The 22,616-nt window shown below is 50.0% G+C and overlaps 1 protein-coding gene across 6 annotated transcripts in view; it reads right to left on the reverse strand.

Moving 5' to 3' along the window:
• Nucleotides 1-18,349: 18,349 nt before the first annotated feature.
• Nucleotides 18,350-22,616, reverse strand: part of TBC1D1 (TBC1 domain family member 1) — a 223,884-nt gene continuing 219,617 nt past the window's right edge. For all 6 annotated transcript variants that reach the window (XM_075544442.1, XM_075544441.1, XM_075544443.1 and 3 more), the window contains 2 exons: nt 21,834-22,007; nt 18,350-18,855 (listed from right to left, as the gene is read on the reverse strand). In XM_075544442.1, coding sequence (XP_075400557.1) covers nt 18,676-18,855; nt 21,834-22,007 — 354 coding nt within the window. In that variant the 3' untranslated portion in view covers nt 18,350-18,675. The remainder of the gene's footprint in view (nt 18,856-21,833; nt 22,008-22,616) is intronic.

The raw sequence follows: 22,616 nt of genomic DNA on the forward strand, positions 1-22,616 counted from the left end.
CGGGCGCAATACCTGCTGATCCCCAAGGAGCCGGTTTTTGTTCCTTGCACTTAATCAAGTAGCCAATCACATCCTCTCGTGGGAGCCAGTAGGCACCATGCCCTTTTGATACTAGAAAAAACCTTTTTCATACCCCAAATCCTCACTGCTATCAAGTCAACTCTGACTCATAGCACCACTCATAGACAGCGTAGAGCTGCCCCTTGGGGTTTCCCAGACTTTAAGTCTTTACTGGAGTCGACAGTCTTATCTTTAGCCCATGGAGAGGTTAGTGGGCTTGAACCGCTGATCTTATGGTTAGCAACTCAATGCATAACCCACTCTGCCACCACAAGCCCCTCTGCCTTTCCCAGCCCCTGCTCGTTCACCCTGTTCCCAGCTGGAACCTCACGTGCCCCTGCCTGGTGTGGGGTCCTCCTTCCGGGTGCCCCTCAGGCTGTGAGTGCACACGACGCAGAAGCAGCCGTCACCTCAGCTGTCCAGTGCTGGGAGTCCTCTGCTCAGGCACTCCCATTGCCCCAGGGGCAGAGGCCACGTGGACCCCTGGCCCCAGAAGCAGGAAGGAGCGGAGGAAGGGAGAGAGACCAGTTCTCCACCAGGTCTCGTCTTCTCAAGGACATGTCATCGGGCTGCCGTCTGGCTGATAAGTTGGATTCTACCCCTTTCTTCTACAGGGACACCAAGTAGACAGAACACCTGAGCACCACGGGTGAACGGAGGGAAAGAAAGGTGTGAATTCCTCTCTCATCAGAAGAGGGAACTGGAGATGACTGAAACAGTATGTAATAGATTAGTAGACTTTTTTTTTTTTTAAGATCCTATATTGAAAATCAGGAGGTTGGGGTTTTGTTACTGTGGGACTTCCAGCATCCCCCTTGCCACACGCAAACATATCCTTGATCTCCCAGAGGAGCCGTGTGCCCGCAAACATGGGTGGAAGCCTGATCTAGCGGACACTGTGCACTCGGTCTTCCCAGGGCAGGAAGCTATGCGATGCGGCTAAGGTTGGCGACAGCCACAGAAGACTCTGTCCCATGCACTGCTGCAGACTGCTCCTTCCACATTCCGCTGATGAGCACTGCTTAACATATGCCAGCTCTTTCAGGCAAACTTAGACTGGCCCCTAAGCGATGAATTTGCCCTTCAAATCCACCTTGCTCTTTAAGGATTATTCCTTCCTTCCTGGATGAGCTACTCCCAATTCCCCAGGAGCTGGGAAAGGGGGAAATTATTTGTGATCTGCCCCCCGGGGGGTATACACTCACACACACCCTGCCCCTCATTCCCTCATGTTTATTTAAAAAGGGCTACAGATTACATGTGTCCCCAAAATAGATTGGTGGAAGCCCTAACTCCTGGTGTCTGTGAACATGACCTTGTTTGGAAATAAGGTCTTGATGATGCTATCGGTTAGCATGAAGTCATACTAGCGTACGATGGATGCCAATGCAACTCAGTGGCGTCCTTGGGAAAGAGGAGAAGCAGCATGGAGACAGACAGAGAGGAAAGCCCCGTGAAGATGTCTCAGGCCATCTGCCTTTCGGTGCGGTTAGAACAGCCACAGGGAGCTTCTACGGCAACTTGCCCACCCATGTTCCTTGGGTTAGGAATAGCTGTCTCCCTCCCAGGGTCTCTCCAAACTTTCCTGTTGTTGTGAGGTGCCACTGAGTCCCTTCTGACCGATGGCCACAGACTGAAACACTGCGCCCTCCTGCGCTGTCCTCACAACTGTTCCCATGTTGGAGCTCATTGTTGCAGCTACGGTGTCAAGCATCTCTCTCTTTTTGTCATTTTTACCTCTCCGCTTTCCCAAGCATGATGTCCTTCTCCAGGGACTGGTCTCTCCTGATGACATGTCCGGAGTATGTGAGAAGAATCTCACCACCTTTGCTTCTAAGGAGCACTCCGGATGCACTTCACCCGACAGATATGCTGTCCTGTGAGCAGTCCATGGTACCTCCAAGATTCTGCTCCAGCCCCCCCTTTCAAATACATCCATTTTCCTTCGACCTTCATTACTCAATGCCCAACCTTCACATGCAGATGAGGCAACTGAAAATACCATGGCTGGGGTCAGGCACACCTGAGTCCTCAAAGTAACATCCTTGCCTTTCAATACTCTAAAGAGGTCTTGTGCACCTTTAACCTAATGCAACAGGTCTTTTGATCTCTTGCCGGCTGCTTCTGTGAGCACTGATGATGGACCGAAGCAAGAGAAAACCCTCGGCAGCCCATCCTTTTCTCCTTTTATTATCATGATGGGCTCGTGGTTGTGCGGATGTGGGTCTTCTTGACACTGAGTTGTCAAGGCTGCAATCCTTGAAAACCTGATGCATAATTCTCAGCTTCTCTGCCTTCGCCTTTCCTGTGGGTGGAGACAGTTTCCTTCTCTCACTCGCCAGCCCCTTTTATGCAGGAAGGTGGAATTGGTGGTGCTGGTTGTAGATATTTAAATCATGATGTCTTATTTAAATCGTACTTGCCATTTACTAGTCAAAAGATCCACGGAGGTCTTAGTGTCCTTTCAAAAACATTGGCCCTTAACCTAGGCCACCCTCCAGCCTTGGCTAGCCAAATTAATAATAGTGATAGTTCTGCAATTACAATCTGACCGATGCCCAGTCATGTCTTTTCCTCATGAAATGGGCCAATATCCCAGGTAAGGGCGCCATCACCGTGACCGGGTTTTTAGCTCCTGGGAGGATCTTGTGCTACACTGCGCATTCTCACGTGTTTCTCTAGAATCACTCAGATTTTTAATTAATTTGTATCATGAATGTCGAGCACAGATAGTCAGTGGCCTGTGATCATTGCTGGATGGCATCACGTTGGCTCCTGCTCGGAGGGCCCGTGGACAACAGAATGAAGCGCTGCCTGCTCCTGTCCTATCGTCACAACTGCTAGGCCTGACCCAACTGTGCCAATCCATCTCTTTGGGTGTCTTCTTCTTTCCCAATGGCCCTCTATGTTACCGGGTGTTTTCCCTTCTACCACGTCCTTTCCAGTCATCAGCACCACAGTGCCAACAGCATTCCTCTGAGTTCTTCCTCAGTGACTCTCCAACATCACACGCGTGGGAGGAGATTGAAAATTGCTTGGCTTGGGTCAGGCACACCTTAGGCCTTAAGTGGCAGTCTTGCCCTCCAACACTTTAGAGAAGTCTTGTGTAGCAGAACTTGCCCTTGCTTAGCCCTCAAAAGGTGGAATGTCTTCATAGTATCGTAAAAGAAAACATATAGAGGAAGAATAAAGACTTTTCACATTTTCTTAACCAGAGCCTCTCCCATTTGATATCTAATTGTATTCCTCCCCCCTTATACAACACACACACACACACACACACACACACACACACACACACACACCAATAGTTCTTACCAGAACCCCTTGGAAGGTTTGCTAAAAAAAAATGGCTGGTCCACCCTCCAGAGTTTCTGAGTTAGTAGGCAGAGGTAGAAGTCAACTATTTGCATTTCTAGAGCAAGATTTCAAATATTGCTGATGCTTTGGTTAGGATTCTATGTTGAGAATCCCAGAGTGACACATACATTTAGATCCTGACATTTCAAATTTTATCTTGTCAGAATCAGGCCAATTCCAGCAGCAATCGAGATCCTGTCTGTCATTCACGCCCTTTGCTTTGGGGGCTCTGTGCACCTGAGAGGTGCTTCTAACGCCTCCCTAATAAAAACAAACAGACAAAGACCAGCTCCACCTGGAGAGTCTGAGCTAATGGGTTTGGAGGAACCTCAGGTTCTGTTCTGTTCATGGTGACACCCAGGCCCGGTGGTGTCACACCCTTCTGATCTACAGGGTTTTCACTGATACTTTTAGAAGCCGATCACCAATCCTTTCTTTCTAGTCTTAGTACAGAAACTTCCCTGAAGCCTGTTCACCTTGGGGTGAACTGTGGTTGTTAACTGACGGTTTATGGTGGCTGCAGCTGAGGTGCACTGTCCAGGAATTGAATCGTGGTCCCCAGCCTCGACACTAAAAACTCTTACCACGGAACCACCACTGTCACCCAGAAAACGTCACTCATTACAAGTACTAGCAGTAGGGGCTTTTTAAAGCTTTCCGTGTGACCCTAAGGTGCCACAGATTCAGATCGCCAATTGGGAAGGCATACTGGGTCTAGCCAGATCAACCATTCCCACTGCATCGTCCTTCTGCCCACGGAACTTCTTCATGAAGCGGCACTGTCCCAAGCTTTGCTGACGTCAAGGTTTTGCCATCGCCTCCACCTCGGAGTTGGCCCTTGCATTCTTCAAAACACAAAATGATATTGGCCTGGGATGGCGTGAACATCTGGTCTTAAGAACACTCCTTTCCTTGTTCAAGGGTCTGCGATCTGTGGAGGAATGCTGCCTGGGGCCGACCCCACGCTTGCAGACCTGCATCCACTTTGCTTAGGCTTTGTAACGTAATGGCAGATACTATCGGATACCTGGCAGTACTGCTTGGTGCTTTGAAAGAGCTGCCGTCCGGCCTGTTTCACAGACCGAGGAAACGGAGTTGGACTCGGTCCTGTGCTGTTTGTTTGGATTTCTATTCCCTAGACTTCATCTTTTCCCTGCAATGGTCTACGGGGGACTTAATAGCTATGAAAGATGTGAGAGAGCAGGAAGTAACTGCGGTACAGAAAAAACAGAGCGGGTCGACAAAGTGCCGGCACTCTGCCTGCTGGAGGTCCGTCCGTGTGGCTTTGAGGGTTGAGGAAGTGTCAAGTCAACCCAGGATCACTCGCCCAATGACACCGTTGACATTGGATTGAAAGGGTCACTGCTCAGGAGAAGTTCCTGGCAAGTTGCAGGAGATTGATGGATTAAAGATCATCCTCATGAAGATGAAGTCCCCATGAAGAGAAGAACTTTACAGGGATCAGTGAACCATCATTTACACCCCGGGTGGCAAACTGGTGGCCCCCAAGGTAAGTTATTGTGGCCCACGATGCTCTTAAGTAAAATAGAAATAGAAAAAAATTGTTATGAAGCAAAGCTTAGAAAAATTGTTATGAAGAAAAGCTTAGGCTAAGCGCTATTTTCTTCATAACAATTTTTTCTGTTTTCATTTTATTTCAGAGCATCATTGACCACAAAAAATTACCCCGCAGGCCGCCAGTTTGACACCCCTGACTTACACATGGTTGAACTGAGGTGCTGGCAAAGACTTGAAAATACCTTGGATTGCCCAAAGGACCAACAAGTCTATCTTGGAAGAAGTACAGCCAGAATGCTTCGTAGAGTTAAGGATGGCCAGACTTCATCTGGAGAGACCAGTCCCCGACGGACATTATGCCACGTAAAGGGGAGGGTCAGCGGAAACGAGAAAGGCTTTTAAGGAGATGGATGGACACTGGCTGCGACAACAGGCTCAAGCACAGGGACAATGTGAGGATGGAGCAGGACTGGCACAGGGTCATTATGGGTTGGAACTGACTCGATAGCACCTAGTAACAACAACAGCAACATTCTTAGAATTGAAACAAAACACCTCTCAAATGTTGGCTTTTGCTCTATAATTCTTCAAAGCTTTCTGCGTTCCCATTTCCAGTACCTCTTCTGCCATGGTCAACTCAATTAAAATAAAATAGCAAGGCTGGTATGAATTGAGTTGTGTTTCCCTCAGATGCGTGTTATGAATCCTAACCCTTGCGGCCTATGCATGAGGCTACTCACGCCGTCAGTCCCCTGCAGGATGCCGGGAACCAAAGCCAGCGTTAACAGCCAGGGGCAGCTTTTCTTCAAGTAGAAGAAATGCGCCGCGCGCTGAGGGCTGACATACTAGAAGAGCAGGAAGGAGGCATCCCAAATTGGTCCAAATATGGAATAACCGAAAAACAAGGGCGGGAAGGGCTGCCAGAAGACTGAGGGAAGGCAGACAAATCTAATCAGCAGAAAGAATGCGTGAAGGCGATTTCCTCCCGGCATGTGCGACTGTCTGGTGATTCTGAACGTGAAGTGATGTGGGAATCCAGTGCAGCGATACAGTCTCAGTCTCTCTCTCTCTTGCTCTCTCTTGCTCTCTCTCTCTCTCTCTCTCTCTCTCTCTCTCTCTCTCTCTCTCTCTCTCTCTCTCTCTCTCTCTCTCTCTCTCTCCTCTCTCTCTCACTCCATTCAGCCAAGCAGGCCCAGAACCACCAGGAGTCTGCACTGCAGGGGAGGGGCCGGCACTACCATGGATCATGTCAGCAGGCTAGGAAGCTGCCCCATGACCAAAGAAGACCCCAGCTGGAGCCGCCCACTTCCACCCCTGCCAGGACGACTGAGGGGAGTCCAAGACAGGATTGACGGCGAGTCCCAGGGAGGGATCCTTTCAAAAGAGGATGTTGGAGGAGTTTATGGGATGTTTGGGCCAAACACTGCTGTACCGTTTGAGCATGCAACTCCAACAGACCTGGAAACGGTCCTATGACTTGTTCAAAACTCTCTCCTCGAGGAAAGAGCTGAGTCTCTTAAAGCCTTTGCTTTAAAAAGAGAGAACTCTGCTACCACTTGCTTTGTTTGCATAGACACAGGGGTCCTCAAACCACGGCCCAGGGGCGACATGTGGCCCGCCGGTGTTTTTCCCCCATTTCGGTTTTTTACTTCAAAATAAGATATGTGCAGTGTGCATAGGAATTTTTTCAGTTTTAAAACTATAGTCCGGCCCTCCAACAGTCTGAGGGACAGTGAGTTGGCCCCTGTTTAAAAAGTTTGAGGAGCCCTGCCATAGAGGGCTAACTGCCATCAGAGAAGGGAACATTCTCGCCACCTTTCAACCAAAGGCTTCCCAGAATTGGTGAAGAAAAGTGAACCAGGAGCATCTAGTGGGATGGCTTAGTGCCCGTCTCCAGGATATAGCGTGGCTAGCTCAGGGAAGCGACCTTTTTTTTTTCAGGCATGACAGTGCATTAAAAGTAAAACCTGGAAATGGATTAATGCTGATACCATCTTACAACACCTGGCCCGGGGGGTGGGGGGCGGCATTCATTTTTTGCATTACATCTATTGACTATCAACTGTTGTCCTTTGCTTCAGAAATAGTTATTTTACTTGCTTTGATTATTGGAACTCATTTCCAAAGTTCTTTTGTCCCAGACAAACCGTTTTCGTAAATGCACTCGGTTGCTGTTAGGGGCGAACACTCACAGGGACTAAGTGAAACGGACAGACAGACCCCTGCCCGTCCTGCTCAGTGTTTGCACTTTGCTCTCAGGGCTGCAGCCAAAGAGTCGGTCTGTCTCCTCAAGGGATGTCCTGGTTCTTGCTGATCCCCTACTGAGAAGGACATCCTGTCCTAGGGCCTGGGCCCCCCTTATAGGACACCCAATATACACGAGACACGGTCTCGCTCTCCTCACTGCTAGGGAGCATCCTCACTGTACTTCTTCCGAGACAGATTGAGGATTCCTCTGAGCAGTCTGTTTGTCACCAGTACCATGCTGCCTTCTCAGGCACCAACAGTCTTCCTCAGTCACAGTGCATACACACGTGGGCACGCGGACGAGGTGATGGAAAATAGCGACGCTTGGGTCAGACGCACCATCGTTTTCAGAGGATGAGCTGTGCCTTTTAGCACTTTAAAGGGGCCTTGTTGAAGTAGGTTTTCCCAGTGCAGTATCTCGTTTGATTTCCTGACTTGTTGCTATCATGGGAATTGATTGTGGATCTAAGCAAAATGAAATCCTTGACAACTTCAATCTCTTCTCCCTCTATCATGAGGTTGTCTAGTAGTCACTATGAGGATTTTTTTCTTTATATTGAGTTGCAATCCATACTGAAGGCTGCCGTCCTTGTTTTTAATCAGGAAGTGTTTCAAGGCCTCCTTACTTTAAGCAAGCAAGGTTATGTCGGAAGCTTATCACAGGTTGTTAATGAGTCTTCCTCCAATCAGGGCACTTGGTTCTTCTTCATCTAGTTCAGCGTCTCACGAGGGTTTGCCCAGCATAAAGACTGAGGTGCTCAGGAAGTGTCACTCTTTTCAATGTTACCCACCGATTGCTTTGATCCACCCAGACCAAGGTATTGGCATAGTCAACAAAACACATACTTTAGACATGTTCTCAGGAGAGACCAGTCCCTGGAGAAGGGCATCATGCTTGGTAAAGTGGAGAGGCAGCAAAAGAGAGGAAGTATTGACACAGTAAAAAGAAAGATAAAAAGGAGATGATTGACACCGTAGCTGAACAATAAGCTCATCCATGGGAACAATTGTGAGGATGGTGCAGGACCGTGCGGTGTTTGGGGTTTCAGCCAACATCCATCTGACCTTGCCCACGACACTTCTCGTGCCAGCCCTCCTCTGGATCTGGTTTGCGTGCGGTTTCCTGTAAATGAACTGCCCTGCTGTTGAACAACCCTTAGTAAAATCTTACTTGTGTAAATTAATGAAACTGCTTAACAGTTTACACATTCTGTTGGATCGCCTGCCTTTGGAACTGACCCAGATAGAGATCTCTTCCAGTCAGTTGGCCAGGTAGCTGGTCTTCCACATCTCTTGGCACGGGCGGGGGTGAGTCTCCAGTGTTGCATCCATTTTGGGAAATCTTTCAGCTGCTGTTCTGTCCATCCCTGGACCCTTGTTTGCTAATGTCTACCAGTGCTGCTTGTACTTCTTCCTACAGTACTATTGGCTCTTGGTAACATGCTGCCTCCTGGAGTGGCTGAATACTGGCCAATTCTCTTTGCCACAATGCCTCTCTGCATTCCTTTCATCGCCTTTACATGTTTCTTACATCATTCGGTATTTTGCCCATAGATAGTTTCAACTTGAGGCTCGAAGCGTTTCTTCAGTTCTTTCAGCTCAAGAAATGCGGGATTTGTTCTTCCCTTTTTATTTTCTAGCTCGAGGTCTTTGCATATTTCATTAGGATACTTTGCTTTGTCTTCTCAAGCCACCCTTTGAAATCCTCTGTTCGATTCTTGAAAAAAAAAAATCATTTTACTGGGGAGTCGTACAACTCTTACCACAATCCATCCATCCATCCATCCATCGTGTATCAAATACATTTGACCATTTGTTGCCATCAAAATTCTCAAAACGTTTGCTTTCTACTTGAGCCCTTGGTTTCAGCTCATTTTCCCTTCCCTCCCTCCCTCCCTCATGAATCCTTGATAATTTACACATTGTTATTATTTTGTCATGTCTTACCCTGTCCGACGTCTCCCTTCACCCACTTGTCTGCCGTCTGTCCCCCAGGGAGGGGCCATGTGGAGATCCTTGTGACCGGTTCCTGTTCATCTCTGTTGCATCGTCATTTCTTTCATTGTGTTGGCAAGTCTGCTGAAGAGCAAGTTTCACAGTCGCTTCTGACATCCAGTTTTGTCTTTTCTTGTTAATGACCTTTTTCTTTATGTATGATGTTCTTGATGCTATCCCACAATTTATCACTAGTGTTCCTGAGATGGCCTTTAAATTCAGGCCTTTTATCAGTTCTCCTGGGCTTGTTATAAGTTTTTTTTCCCCAGCTTCAACTTGAGCTTGCATTTGAACGATTATCTGTGTGCTAAGGGCTCTCTATTTTACCTCTGTGTGTTTTGATATCCATGGCAATGGCTATATAGAACTGAGACAATACTCACGATTAAAGGGTTTATTAAGGAAGTCATGACGTCAGTGGGAAATGCTCAGGATAGTTGTCTATCAGGACATGTTACAAGTTCATTCCGGTCTGCTAAGAAACGCCTAAAGGAGCACACCATCCTCAATCCAAAGGCACCCACTCCCTGAGTCTCAGCTCAAAGGCACTCAGCTCCATTTTTGTGGGTCAGCAATTCCAGTTCCTCCAATTACGTGTCCAGAGTCACCCTATGCCACAAGCCAGCATCCTGCACAAAAACACTCAGCTTTACCTGCTCCCCAAGTTGGGAAATCCATCCCTCTGTTCCAAACTTCGGCTAGAAGAGAGCCACATTCAATAACTCACAGCCCCTGTTGTCTGTGCCAGTTGGTGCTTGACCTTGTTCTGATTGCTGTTGACCTTCTCCATCATCTCTTCCACCTAGGTTACCAATTTGGCTTCTGCATATTCCATGTGGTGAGGTCCGCATGTAGACTAGCCATTCGTGCTGCGGGGAAAGGTGTTTGCAACGGAGAAGTCACCCATCGGGCAACATTCTGTTGCGTGTTCTTCAGCATTTTCCAGCTGCCGACCCCTCTGCTTCCACCTTCCGCGTTTCCATCAGCAGCGATTATTAATACTTCTGGACTGCACACCCGATCAATTTCAGACTGCAGAATTTGCTAGAATTCAATTTCTTCATCCTTGGCTTTTATAGTTGGTGCATAAATTTGATTGATCGTCCTTGTATAGTATGGATACTATCTTTTTATTTTAATAAATTATTTTATTGGGGGTTCTTACAGCTCTTATAACATTCTATACATCAATTGTATCAAGCACATTTGTACATGTTGCCATCATCATTTTCAAGAAATTTTCCTTCTACTTGAGCCCTTGGTATCAGCTTTTTTCCTTTCCTTCCCCCTCCCTCCCACCTTCCTGAACCCTTGATAATTTATAAATTATTTTAATATTTTACACCATCTGCTGTTTCCCTTCACCTACGTTTCTGTTGTTTGTCCTGGAGGGGTGTGGAGTGGGGAGTGCTGTATGTCAATCATTGTGATTGGATCCTATCTTAACAGTATTGTATCCAGGGCAGATCTTAAAATAATATTTATGAAGATGAATGGAATGCCATGCTTCAATTTGTCATTCCTAATACCGTAGACCCTATGGTTATCTTATTCAAAAATGGCCATTTCAGCTTTCTAATGCCTACAATTTCATTTCAGTTTCCAAGTCTGAAAGTTAAAGAAAAGCTGGTGTTTTATATGAATTCTGTCCTCCCTGCAGCGCAGTGTGTGTGGATATCCCAGCTCTCGTATTGTCAGTATGACCATTGGCAATAGGGATTTTCTGTTGTCATGCTTACTATGTCATACCAGGGGAGGGTGCGTCCTATAAGTAGACCAGCGTTGCGTCAGAGGCACACACAGGACAGAGACAGATGCACACGGCAGGTTCCTCTACAAGGCCAGCGACACCATGGATAGCAGGCAGGCAGGCAGGCAGGCACTAGAAAGTGACATACACCGTCAAGTATTCGAAGCTGATATGGACAGAGAAGAACTTCCTTCTAAAGTTAGGTCCTAAGTTTGGATTGCTAGCTTCCTAGTCCAAAAACAGTCTTAGAAATGTGACTGGCAAGGCATGGTCTCATTGGACTTTGGACGTGCTATCAGGAGGAACCAGTACGGGCAAGTTGCTTGGAAGAGGGTCAGCAACAAAAGAAAGACTCTCAAGGAGCTTTTTTCAAGGATGCATACACTGGATGCACACAGGATAAGCGACGGCCACCAGAGACAGTCCATTTCAGGAGAGGACCTGCTTTGGGATCCCTACTGTGTGGCTCACCCGTGCCCTTGCTTTGCATTTGGAAGTCAGCAGCGGCAGCTCCCCAAACTCAGATCGTCAGAAGGCAGGGGAAGAACCCTGACTCTCACCTAGCAGGTTTCTTTATAAATAAGTTGGGAAGCGGAGGGTAGTGTGAGGAAGACGGTTTGCTCTGGCTTTCCTCCTCCAAGATATTGTACAGCACACAGAGAATGTGTGGATTTAAATCTGTGGCATGTTTGATAACATCTGACAGAGATGTGGGGAGGGGGTCTTCTGCAGTTTGCTTTTCAATCGCGCACCACCAGCAACCTTCCCAAGCTAACTCTGGGCTCTACAGACGACTCGGCATGTAGGCTGCCCCTGGAGCTCTGCCGCCGGGCTTGTCCTGGCAGCCGTCATGCATGCTAGATTACTAGACTGGTCCCACATTCAACTGTGGGGTTAAGTAAAAACAACAAAAACCTGGTTCCTTTCCCCAATGGTTCTACGTTAGAATGGATCCAGGTTCTAAGTTGGAATGGATCCGTAGACTGGTGATTGAGAAAGCGGGCCTTACACAAGGGCCATTTCTCTCCAAAGATGGCCACAGTCAGATGCGATGGCTGGTGGAGGGAGAGGTGCCTGGTGGGTTCCGTGGGCCTCACTCTCCTCCACTCTACCGTCGGCGCTTCTTCCGGCTGAGGCCCCAGGCCCGCCATCAAACACTGGTTGCTGTACGGTGGTAACCACTCTCCCGAGATGCCTCCTCTGTCCCCTGGCACAGGCCGTGTTGGCAGCTGCATGATTTGCTTCTAAGGTCCATGAGCGACCTCCCAGATTCCATCTCTTCCGGACTGCCACTTCCCCGGCTCCTCGCACAATTGTGTGTGTTCTGGGGACACACCTAAGCCCTTAGAGCGACTCTTCGCTGATTTATCACTTCATCCAAAAGCCTAACCCCCAAGTGGACACTGGTTCTGCAGGAAACGGAAGTGAGTGTTCAGCAGAGGGCATGTGTACCTGTGCTTTACCCAGGAATCGTGCACTGCTTGAAGGCTCGTAGTTTCAAGTGGAAGATGGTACACACACTCTCAAACAAAGGCCCTTCAAGTGAGCACGTGTGCAGCCGACGGAAGTGGAACAGAAAACTTGCTATTGTTGGGGACCGCTGATTTCTGACTCCAAGCAACCCCATGGGACAGAATAGATCCGCCTCTCCCTTGGCTGCAATCTTTCCTGTAGCAGATTGCCGGGTCTTTTCTCTGGGTGGGTTTGAACTTGCAGTTGGCAGCCAAGTGCTTCACACTTGTGCCGCCAGGTCTCATTGGTTTAAATTGTGCCTCGAGTCTTCACACCGTGGTGTGAGCTGGCTCGATGAGCCCTCGTTCTCTTCCTAAGCCAGGCTGAGACCCTGCCCACACCATACCCACAGGTTCTGTCAACAGTCCAAGCCGCCCGGCGCGATCCTGAAAAAGCCCTGGTTGTCCCCTTCACCTGATGTGGCTGGTCCAGGGCCAATGTTCACACCCTGGGCAGAAGGCTTCCAACAGCACAAGCACTTGGGCGACAGCACCAGAAACGGATGCCAGGGGGTCACGAGGTCTCCCTGATGCTTAGAAAATACGCACACTGTGAGCTGTGTTCACGAGGCATTTGTGCATTCCGGGCCTGCAAAGCAACACTCTACAGTTGAGAGACAAAATGTAGTAAGAAGAGTGAGCTTGAATGATTGACTGCTTTGTTGCTTGCTTGCTCCTATTTAAGGCAGAGCCAATATTCTTGCGGAATGGAACACAATATCCCAAAGTCAACCTGATTAGCCATTCAAACTGTAACAACGGTGTGGAAAGATGCCTTCAGGTGTCACCTCCTCTTGGCCAACTCTTGCAGAATTCCTTGGTGTAATGGGTTGCAATGTGAGCCCCCACCTCCATCGTGCCGGTGGTGAGAGCCCATTTGGGAATGGGCAGTCTCTGAGAGGTCTGAAGACACAATGAGTGCAGGGTGTGCTTTGAGTCCATCGCTTTTGAGATATGAAGGAGACTGTACGAGCAAGAGGAAGCAGCAGAGATGTGGGAAGACAGCTCTCAGGCCACCCAGGAGCAGAAGGTCAAGGGAGAAGGACCTTCCTCCAGAATAAGCCTCCCCCTGGAGCAAGCACCCTGCATAACCCCCCCGGACTGTGGGGCTATACAATCTGTGTGTGGGAGCCACCCCTTCGGGGACTTTGGTTACAGCAGCATCAGATGGTGAAGCCGTTGGGAGGAACAGGAGCCGTCATTTGCGTTTCCCAGCACAGGCATGGGACGTTGGACACTGACTAAGAAGAGTGAAGAGCCGATCCACTTGCATTGTGGTGCTGGTGAAGAACACGGAGTAGACTCATGGACAGCCAGAGGACAAAGCTGTCCAGGAAGAAGGGCAGTCAGAATGCTCCTTCGAGGCAAGGATGGCGAGACACCCTCTCTCACACTCCAGACATGTTGTCAGAGAGACCAGTGTCAGGAGAAGACACCATGCTTGCCACAGTGGGGGGACAGTGAAAAAGAGGAAGACCGTCCACAAGAAGGATGGACACAGAGGCTGCAGCCCTGGGCTTAAAGGTTAAGAACACGTTTGAGAATGGCTCAGGGCCGGGTCCTGTTAAACTGTACCCAGCCAGGGTCAGAACCGACTTGGCAGCAGCTCACAGCAACATCAACATGCACTGCCGTCCCGTGGCACAAGCAACAGGGCAAGAGTCTCACGGCCAACTCTCCCTTTGACATGGCCGGGGAGGTTTAGAGTGACTCCAAACGACCGAACCTTCTTTTCACTCCATGCTTGAGAGCCCCACCCCCACCACAGGCAGAGGTCAAAGGACAACCCCCCACCCCAGCCCCTCTGGAATGGCATTGAGACAAGACTACCATTAGGAAAGAGCAGAGTGATTCCGTTGTTAAGGAAGCGACGGGCACCTGCAGCCTTACTAGTCTTATGAATCTAAGCGTCTCTAAGAACATCATCTGCGAAAGTCAAGGGAGATGGAGGAAAGAGCTAGGAGTCAAAGGGCATTCATGGAGGTCTAGACAAAGACATGTACATGCAAATATATATAGGAGGATGGGGAAATAGATCTATGTGTCTATATTTATAGGTCAAGTATTAAGGTGGCGGAAGGACCTTGGGCCTCTACTCAAACACTCCCTCAATGCATGAATACCTTCTTTTATTAAATTGGAACTCTATGATGCTCACTCTCCCGACACAACGGCTGGAGCCAAAGTGCGTGAACAAGTAAATGTGGTGAAGAAAGCTGATGGTGCCCGGCTATCAAAAGAGATAGTGACTGGGGTCTTAAAGGCTTGAAGATAAACAAGCGGCCATCTAGCTCAGAAGAAACAAAGTCCACATGGAAGAACACACCAGCCTGTGTGATCGAGTGGTCCCAAAGGGATCAGTTACCAGGCATCAAAGAACAAAAAATCATATCATTGACTGCACACCTCCATGATAGGATCGCTGAAGACAAATGGGTGCATAAGCAAATGTGGTGAAGAAAGCTGATGGTGCCCGGCTATCAAAAGAGATAGTGTCTGGGGTCTTAAAGGCTTGAAGGTGAACAAGCAGCCATCTAGCTCAGAAGCAAAAAAGCCCACATGGAAGAAGCACACCGGCCAGTGCGATCACAAGGTGCCAAGGGACCAGGTATAAGGCATCATGCAAAAAAAAGATATGTGTGTGTATGTATGTGTATATATGTGTATATGTATATATGTATGTGTATATATGTATATATATACCATATTAAATGAAGGGGGAAGTGCAGAGTGGAGACCCAAGGCCCAAGTGTTGGCCAATGGAGATCCCCTCATAGAGGGGTTTAGGAGAGGAGATGGGTTAATTAGGGTGTGAGGTAGTACCGATGAAGAACACAGCTTTCCCCCAAATCCTGGATGCTTCCTCCCCCCAACTACCATGATCCGAATTCTACCTTGCAGGCCTGGATAGGACAGAGGCTGTACACTGGTACATATGAGGGCTGGAGGTACAGGGAATCCAGGGTGGATGATACCTTCAGGACCAAGGGTGTGAGGGACGATGCTGGGAGAGTGGAGGGTGAGTGGGTTGGAAAGGGGGAACTGATTACAAGGATCCACATGTGACCTCTTCCCTGGGAGAGGGACATCAGAGAAGGGGGAAAGGGAGACTCCGGATAGGGCAAGATATGACAAAATAATGATATATAAATTACCAAGGGCACATGAGGGAGGGGGGAAAGGGGAGGGAGGGGGAAAAAAAAGAGGACCTGATGCAAGGGGCTTAAGTGGAGAGCAAATGCCTTGAGAATGATTGGGGCAGGGAATGTATGGATGTGCTTTATACAATTGATGTATGTATATGTATGGATTGTGATAAGAGTTGTATGAGTCCCTAATAAAATGTAAAAAAAGAAAAGAGGAGAAAAAAATGATTAGGGCAAAGACTGTACAGATGTGCTTTATACAATTGATGTATGTATATGTATGAACTGTGATAAGAATTGTATGAGCCCCAATAAATTGTTAATAAAAAAAAAAGAACATCCTCTGCTTTAGGACAGAAGAGCCACAGTCGGTTCCAACTCGTAGGAACTCGACATACGGCAAAAGACTGCTGCCCTGTCCTGCCCGCGCCATCCTCCCAGTTGTTCTTATGTTTGGGCCCATCGAAGCAGCCACCGTGTCCATCTACCTCGGCCCCGCTGCTTTTCCACGAGCCACGGGTGGTGAGTGGCTAGCTGACGGCCCAGGAGCCTCCTCGTCCCGGGGGCAGGCATCACTGTGTTGTGAATTACATTCACAATGGACATTCTACTCTGAACAAGGTGGTTCAGCAGAATGATCGCCCCCCTAGACAAGAGATCCGGGTTCCTTTCTTGACCAACACCCTGCATTTGGAACTATACCACATGCCAGTCGGGGGAGGCTTGCTTGTTGCTGCAATGCTGGGCAGATTTTAGTGGCGCTTCTAGGGGAAGACTAGGAAGAAAGGTCTGGTGATCCACTTCCAAAAATCAGCCAATAAAAAACTGCCCTCTGGATCACAATGGTCCTATCGGCCTGATCCTGGGGATGGCCCAGGACTAGGGAGCATGTCCTTCCACTGAGCAGGGGGATCAGCTTAGTTGGGGGCTGACTGACAACAGCTAACAACCACAAACCACCTTGGGAAAACTGTCTGCCACCATCTGTCTAATTGCAATTCCAGTTTCCTTTCTTTCTGACTATCCCAGAATCCCCGGCACCTTTGCAAATCTTGATGGACCCTGTCATTCTGCGAGGAATCAGATTTCCAAGGGGGGAGACTCAGAAGAGTTCAGGGCTGTATGACATTCGGCAACAAGCAGACCCAGAGGCACAACTCTGCACGTGAATGAAACTGCAGCAAAGTGCCCATCTCAGACTCCACGGTTATCGGTCGCGGGCTGGGAAGAGCTCGCAGAGCCTACAGAAAATGGTTATTTTTACAAAGACACATTAGTCTACTGTGATTCTGAGCAGTGTGCTAAAGGGATAAGGAAAAGTGTATAAGCATATTTCTATTTAAAAACAAAAACCACATTTCCTTAAATACCAAGGGCAGTCATTGTGATAGCTGGGGTTTTGCGTCAACTTGGCTGGGCAGAGATTCTCATCATTCTGCTGAGAATTAAAACCTAGCAATCCCCTTGGGTATGTGGCCTACTTCCAATATAAATGGACACTGTGGGAAAGCTTGCTTGCTTTTTGCTGATTCTGGATCCTGCATGTATCTCATGGACCAGTTCACTTGAGCCAATAGCCTGCTATATTGCCTGATGATTTTAGGAACTGTCAGCGGACTATCGATCTTGGACTAATTTGTCAGAAGCCTGTCATTTAACCTGATGATCTTGGATTCATCAGTCCCTGCATCTATGTGAGTCGGGAGAAGCCTCCAACCTGACATCTGAGCCGCGGTTTTCAGAGCTTGCCTGGTTGAGCCATATCCTTGATATAACCCTCCCTGTATATATACATACAGGTGCTGCTGTTTTTGCTTCTCTTGAGAACCCAGCCTAAGACTGTGATCAAATGCAAGTTATCCAACTTACAGAAATCATTTTCAGTCCTTCGCGATGGCCATCTTAGTTGTCTGTAATTAGAATGGGCAGGAGCTGTTTTCCTCCAGTGACGGCAATGCCGGCAGGCTCTTCCCGGAAGCCCTCGAGAGAAGAATGAGGACCACACACTCAATCAGAGGGCCCATCGTGGTCCTGGCAGGTTCTTCAAGCCGCTGGTGGTAGGAAAGGTTAAGTGCGTGTGTGAGGCCGGGTTATCGAGGGAAACAAATCCAGTGACATTCATGTATGCATTTAAGAGCTCTATGTCAAGAAGTGATTATAGATCATGACGTCATCACAGCCTAGTCCCTGTCTAGTCCTTAACTCCCTCTTCAGACTCATGCAGTTACATGCCAGTGTTGCAAAGGTGAGGCAGGGAGCAGGAGGATCACAGGACGTGGGTGACGAGTGGCATGGGGCCAAGGTCAGTAGAAACCTGGCAGGGTGTTGGCAGCTCTGAGTCGGCGACCCGCACAGGGGTCAGTCCCCCAGAGAGGCAGCGTTCCAGCAGGCAGGAAGGCCGAGGGGGCAGAGAGCATGTGACAGCTCCCAGTCCTTCCTTCTCATACAAAAAGACCCCCCACCCCCAAGGAGGAATCATCAAAGGACCCCTTGATTGACAGGTTTGATTCCATCCCTCTCCAGGGGTGTGGGGTTGGCAATGGACTCATCCATGGTGCTCCCAGGGTGCTCAGCTACTAAGGGGACCTACCCCAAGGTGCAGCTAGAACCTGCCGCGAGGTATCTTGTAAGCCAGGCCCGGTTTCTGAGAGGTCACAGCCACGAACACTCTCCGGGCAGTCCTCCTGCACCCCTGCGGTGGGCCTGCGCCCGACCTCCCGACCCCGGCAGCCACCGGCTTTACTGAAGAGGGAAGCAACCAGGAAACATAAAGGTGCATTTATTCGTGTCCATGCCATCTAAATCTACTGAGGACAGTATCAGGACCAGAGAAGGGTCCAACTGGAACCTAACACAACATGAAAAACAAGGGAACTCTCGCCCCCTGGAGTCACAAGTCTTCCTTCAGAAGAATCCGGGTGCTGGCGGAGCCAGCTTCCTCCCTGAGAAGCAGGCACCACGCCTCGCTGTCTCCTGCTTGCGTTCCCGTCTCTCCATTAAGGCCTGGGCAGCGTGAGGTGGTGGTGCACTCTCCCCTGGGGAGGGGCGGGGGGTGGTGGTAGTGGTGCTGGGGAGGCTCTCCCCACCATCAGTCCCCCGCTGGTTTTGTGCTGTTCTGCTGGGCCGCCTGCCTCCGCAGCTCCTCCACGGTCTGCAGCAGGGCGGACCGCTCCAGCTCCAGCGTCTGGGTCGCCTGCTTCAGTTTGTTTTCGCTGGTCAGAAGCTTCTCCACCGTGGCCTCCAGGCTTTGGATCCTACCATTGGCCACCTGGGTGGACAAAAGGAGAAATAAGAAGGGAACTGCCCAGGGCTAGCACTGCAGGCTCCCGCGGGATGTACCACTGGCCAGCCATGGAGGAGCGTGGGGCCACACTGTGTAGAGCCAAGTCTAGGTGCTTCCACCCAGCTCTTCTGGGCCACAGACGATGACAGCATTTTCTTACCCTCCCACAGCACCTCACTCAGGACCGCCAGAGGCCGACACAAGCCAGTGTACCAGTATTTGCCATCATTTGGACAGGCACAGTGGTTAAGCACCCGGCTAGGACCTGAAAGGCCAGTGGTTGATAGTCACCAGTCCCTCAGCGTGGAAAACCCAGGGGGCAGTTGGACAGGGCTGCTGTGAGTGAGAGTCAAACTCCAGAGCAATGGGTGTGGTCTTGCTGTTTTTTGTTTTCTGTTTGCAGTAGTTTAATGTGATCCATGGGCCTTTGGATGGCTTCCTCCAGTGCCGAATAGTAAGCAAAGAAACAGGACTCAGGTACAGCCAAGAACTATACTGCTACGAACAGGGCAAAGGCAGAGAATGGCCAGCTTTGGCACACTGTCATCCGTGAACCTGAGAGTCCTGGAGAGGTAGCCGGTTACGCATCAGGCCGTGAGCCATAAGGTCCGAAGTTTAAAAGGACCAGTAGCCCCGTGGGAGAACGATGAGATGGTCTACTTCGGTAAATAGTGATGGTCTCGAGTACACACCTGAGCAGTCCTACCCTGTCCTGCAGGGTCACGTCACTCTGGGTCGCCACCGGCTCGATGGCAAGGAGTTGGCCTTGTGGTACTCAACACCTAGCCCTGGAGAGCCCGTCAAGCTTGTTAAAGGACAAGACGTGTGGACCCCAATGGACTTACACGGTCTGACTCTCCCGGGGGATTGTGGGGCAGGTTTGCAGATACATTCGCAAAGGGATGCCCCACAATCCCCGCCCCGACTCAGAGCAGCTGGGGCTTCTGCGTCCTAGTGGCTCTCGGCTCCCAGCACAGTGGGGCCCCAGACCACTCTGGTGGATGCACCTGAGTTACAGTTCTGAGAGACACCTCCTGAAGACCAGAAGGTCCTGTGAGGAGCGCCCACGGCCGGGTCTGTGACTGGACAATGCCTTTCTACAGGGCAATGCCCTTCTTGAGGTGTGTGGCCACCTGAACAGTTTCTCACAACTCCCAAACTTCCCAAACGGCTGTCTTGCTTGGTCACAAGAAAGCCACTTTGGCGCTGCTGCGGCTGCTGTTACATGGGTGGCAGTCAGGGCGCCCTTCAGCAGAGTAACACGGGCACCGGTCCTGCGCCGCCCCCATGACCAGTCAGCTATGCGTCGGCACTGTCCTGGTGACCCACGGGGTTCCGTTAGCCTGGGAAAACAGACCTGGAATGGGGGCAATGCCTAGCTGAAGGAGTCATATGCAAACAAGGGCTTGGTTAGAAACCTGTCCACCACGTTCTGTTGCCGGGGCACGGCCCTTGCTTGGCAGCCGTTTAAAATGACCCTCTGGAAAATGGGGAGCCAACAGCAATGTGAACAAGAAAGAAGGAAATGTTCTAAAACTGGTGGTGGCGACGACTGTACAGCTCTTCTTGATGTGGCTGAACCACTGAATTGCATGGTATGTGAATCATGTGCCAATAAAACTGTTGGGAGTAAAAAAAATTTTTTAATTAAAAAAATACAATGATCCTGAGTATCACACAGGCTCACAAGCAAGGCTTTTTCTCCTCCTGAGACTTCCTGCATTCCCAAAGCCCGTCACACTAAGCTGAGGCTTCCTGGAAAACCTGGGGCCAGGAATATTTTCAGTGAGAACAGCTTAATCTTGCGGGGGTGGGGGGAGTCAAAAGCAGCGAAATGTCGGGATGTGACTGGTAGTTAGGCCTGGGCAGAGGAAGCACTCTTAGCTCCTCTTCAGTAAATTCCAACCTTGGCCAACGAGGATAAGTCCCTGCGGGGAGGACGGCGTTTTCGACAAGGGCGGGTTTATCAGGCTCTCCGTGGCTGGCCTGCCTCACGGAGCCAAGGTTACGTCCCCAGGCAGCGACTTTCTGGACAAAGTAGCAGCTTAGTCCAGGAACATGAAGATGTGTGTGTGTGTGTGTGTGTGCATGTGTGTGATGTGTACTTTTCTCCACGGGAGCTAGAGATCGATAACTCTATATCGCTGAACAACCAGAAATAAAACATACCCCAAAGACAACTCCCCACAGGGACACACGGCCACCCGCTTGTCACATTCGGGGAGCCGGGAGTGTGCCTGCTTTATGTCCCGGGCCTGACAAAGGTGCTTGCTAAGCAGTCATGGGTTCTTTTCCATATGAGGAGGGAATCGGGGCAGAGGGGCTATCGGCTTACGTGGGGTGACCGAGGGCTGGGCGGGGGGGCGGGGAGTGGCTACACTGAGACTTGGCAAGCTCCAGATGCTCTGTGCCTCACTGCACCCTGTGTCTGTCTGCTTTTATCCATAGTAAGATGAAAGCTTCTAGAAAGACCCGTGGCCCCTTATCAACTGAATCTTTGTATTTGCACCAAGGGCTCTCGAAGAGTGAGCAAACACCCTCTAGCCTATTCCAGAGATTCTGTGTCTCCCTGTCCCTCAGAGTGCCGGCTGCTTTCACCTGCGGGAGCCAAAGGCCCCAGTCCCTTGTCCTTCTCAAAGTATGATGGCCGGCATTCGGCAACCAGGGCCTCGCCGCTCTGAGCCCCGGTTCACTCTGGGCCCTTCCAGGAGGCTGTTTGGAGGCAGACCCTCCCAGAGGGTTAGAGGGCCTCATGAACATGCACCAGCGTAATCCGTCTGTCTGCCTCTTATGGGTTAGACACCACCGGTACCTTGATGCCTGGCAGACCTTTGATCCCGACCCTGTAAAGAAAGGTCCTGCAGCCCTGGGAGAGCCCAGCCTGCCGTGCAGGGCCTTTGGCGAGTTAATGAACCACCCTACCCCTGTGCGGCTCAGGCAGCAGCTCCACCAGCACGCCCTACCTGCAGCTGATCGAGCAGGTCAAGGTTCTGCTTGCGTAAGCTGCAGTTGGTTCTCTCCAATTTGTCCATTCTTTGGTTGTCGCTGAGAGGCGAAGAATCGATGAGTTCTTCTTGGAGCACGTGGTACTCGACTTCATAAGCCTGTAGCTGCTGGGAGATGTCCATCTCAAACACCTGTGACAGACACACGGACGCAGTCACTCCATCAGCATCCACTGAGCACGACGCCTGCCCGGGGGGGGCCAGGGAGACGGCATCTCGGCTGAGAGGGGGCCAACGCATGTGAGAGACATCGAGAAGTAATTCCAAAGCAGCAGTGAGTACAGGCTTTCCGGCCTCTGTCTCCCCAAACCTCCTGTTTAAGAAGGCTTACTGAAAAGCCAGGTTTAGATATTATTTCAGCACTTGGTTCTTTTTTGCGGAAGCATCTAGAAGCCTCGGTCCATCAACACGGGTTTACGAGGAGAAAAGGCAGCGTTGCCGGGCCAAAGTTTAATCAGAGTCCACCTGGGCTGTCAGAGTCACGAGAGCAGCTCAGTCATGAAGTCCTGGGACTCCCTCCCTGCACACGGGATGTACAGAAATGAGCCTGGGCCCACAGCTCACCCCCGACCATGAGCAAACATGGATAGGAAGGCTCACACCGTCTCCCTTCCCCAAATCCGAACGGCACTGAAGAAAACACACATGGGACCCGCCGCGTGCAAACGTGATTCGAGTTGCCCCTGCTGGTCCTTTTGCGTGATCTGTGCAGGGTGGTGCGGGCTCCAGGGACAGGTTACA

This window comes from Tenrec ecaudatus, chromosome 3, assembly GCF_050624435.1.
Source record: "Tenrec ecaudatus isolate mTenEca1 chromosome 3, mTenEca1.hap1, whole genome shotgun sequence".
Lineage (NCBI taxonomy): Eukaryota > Metazoa > Chordata > Mammalia > Afrosoricida > Tenrecidae > Tenrec > Tenrec ecaudatus.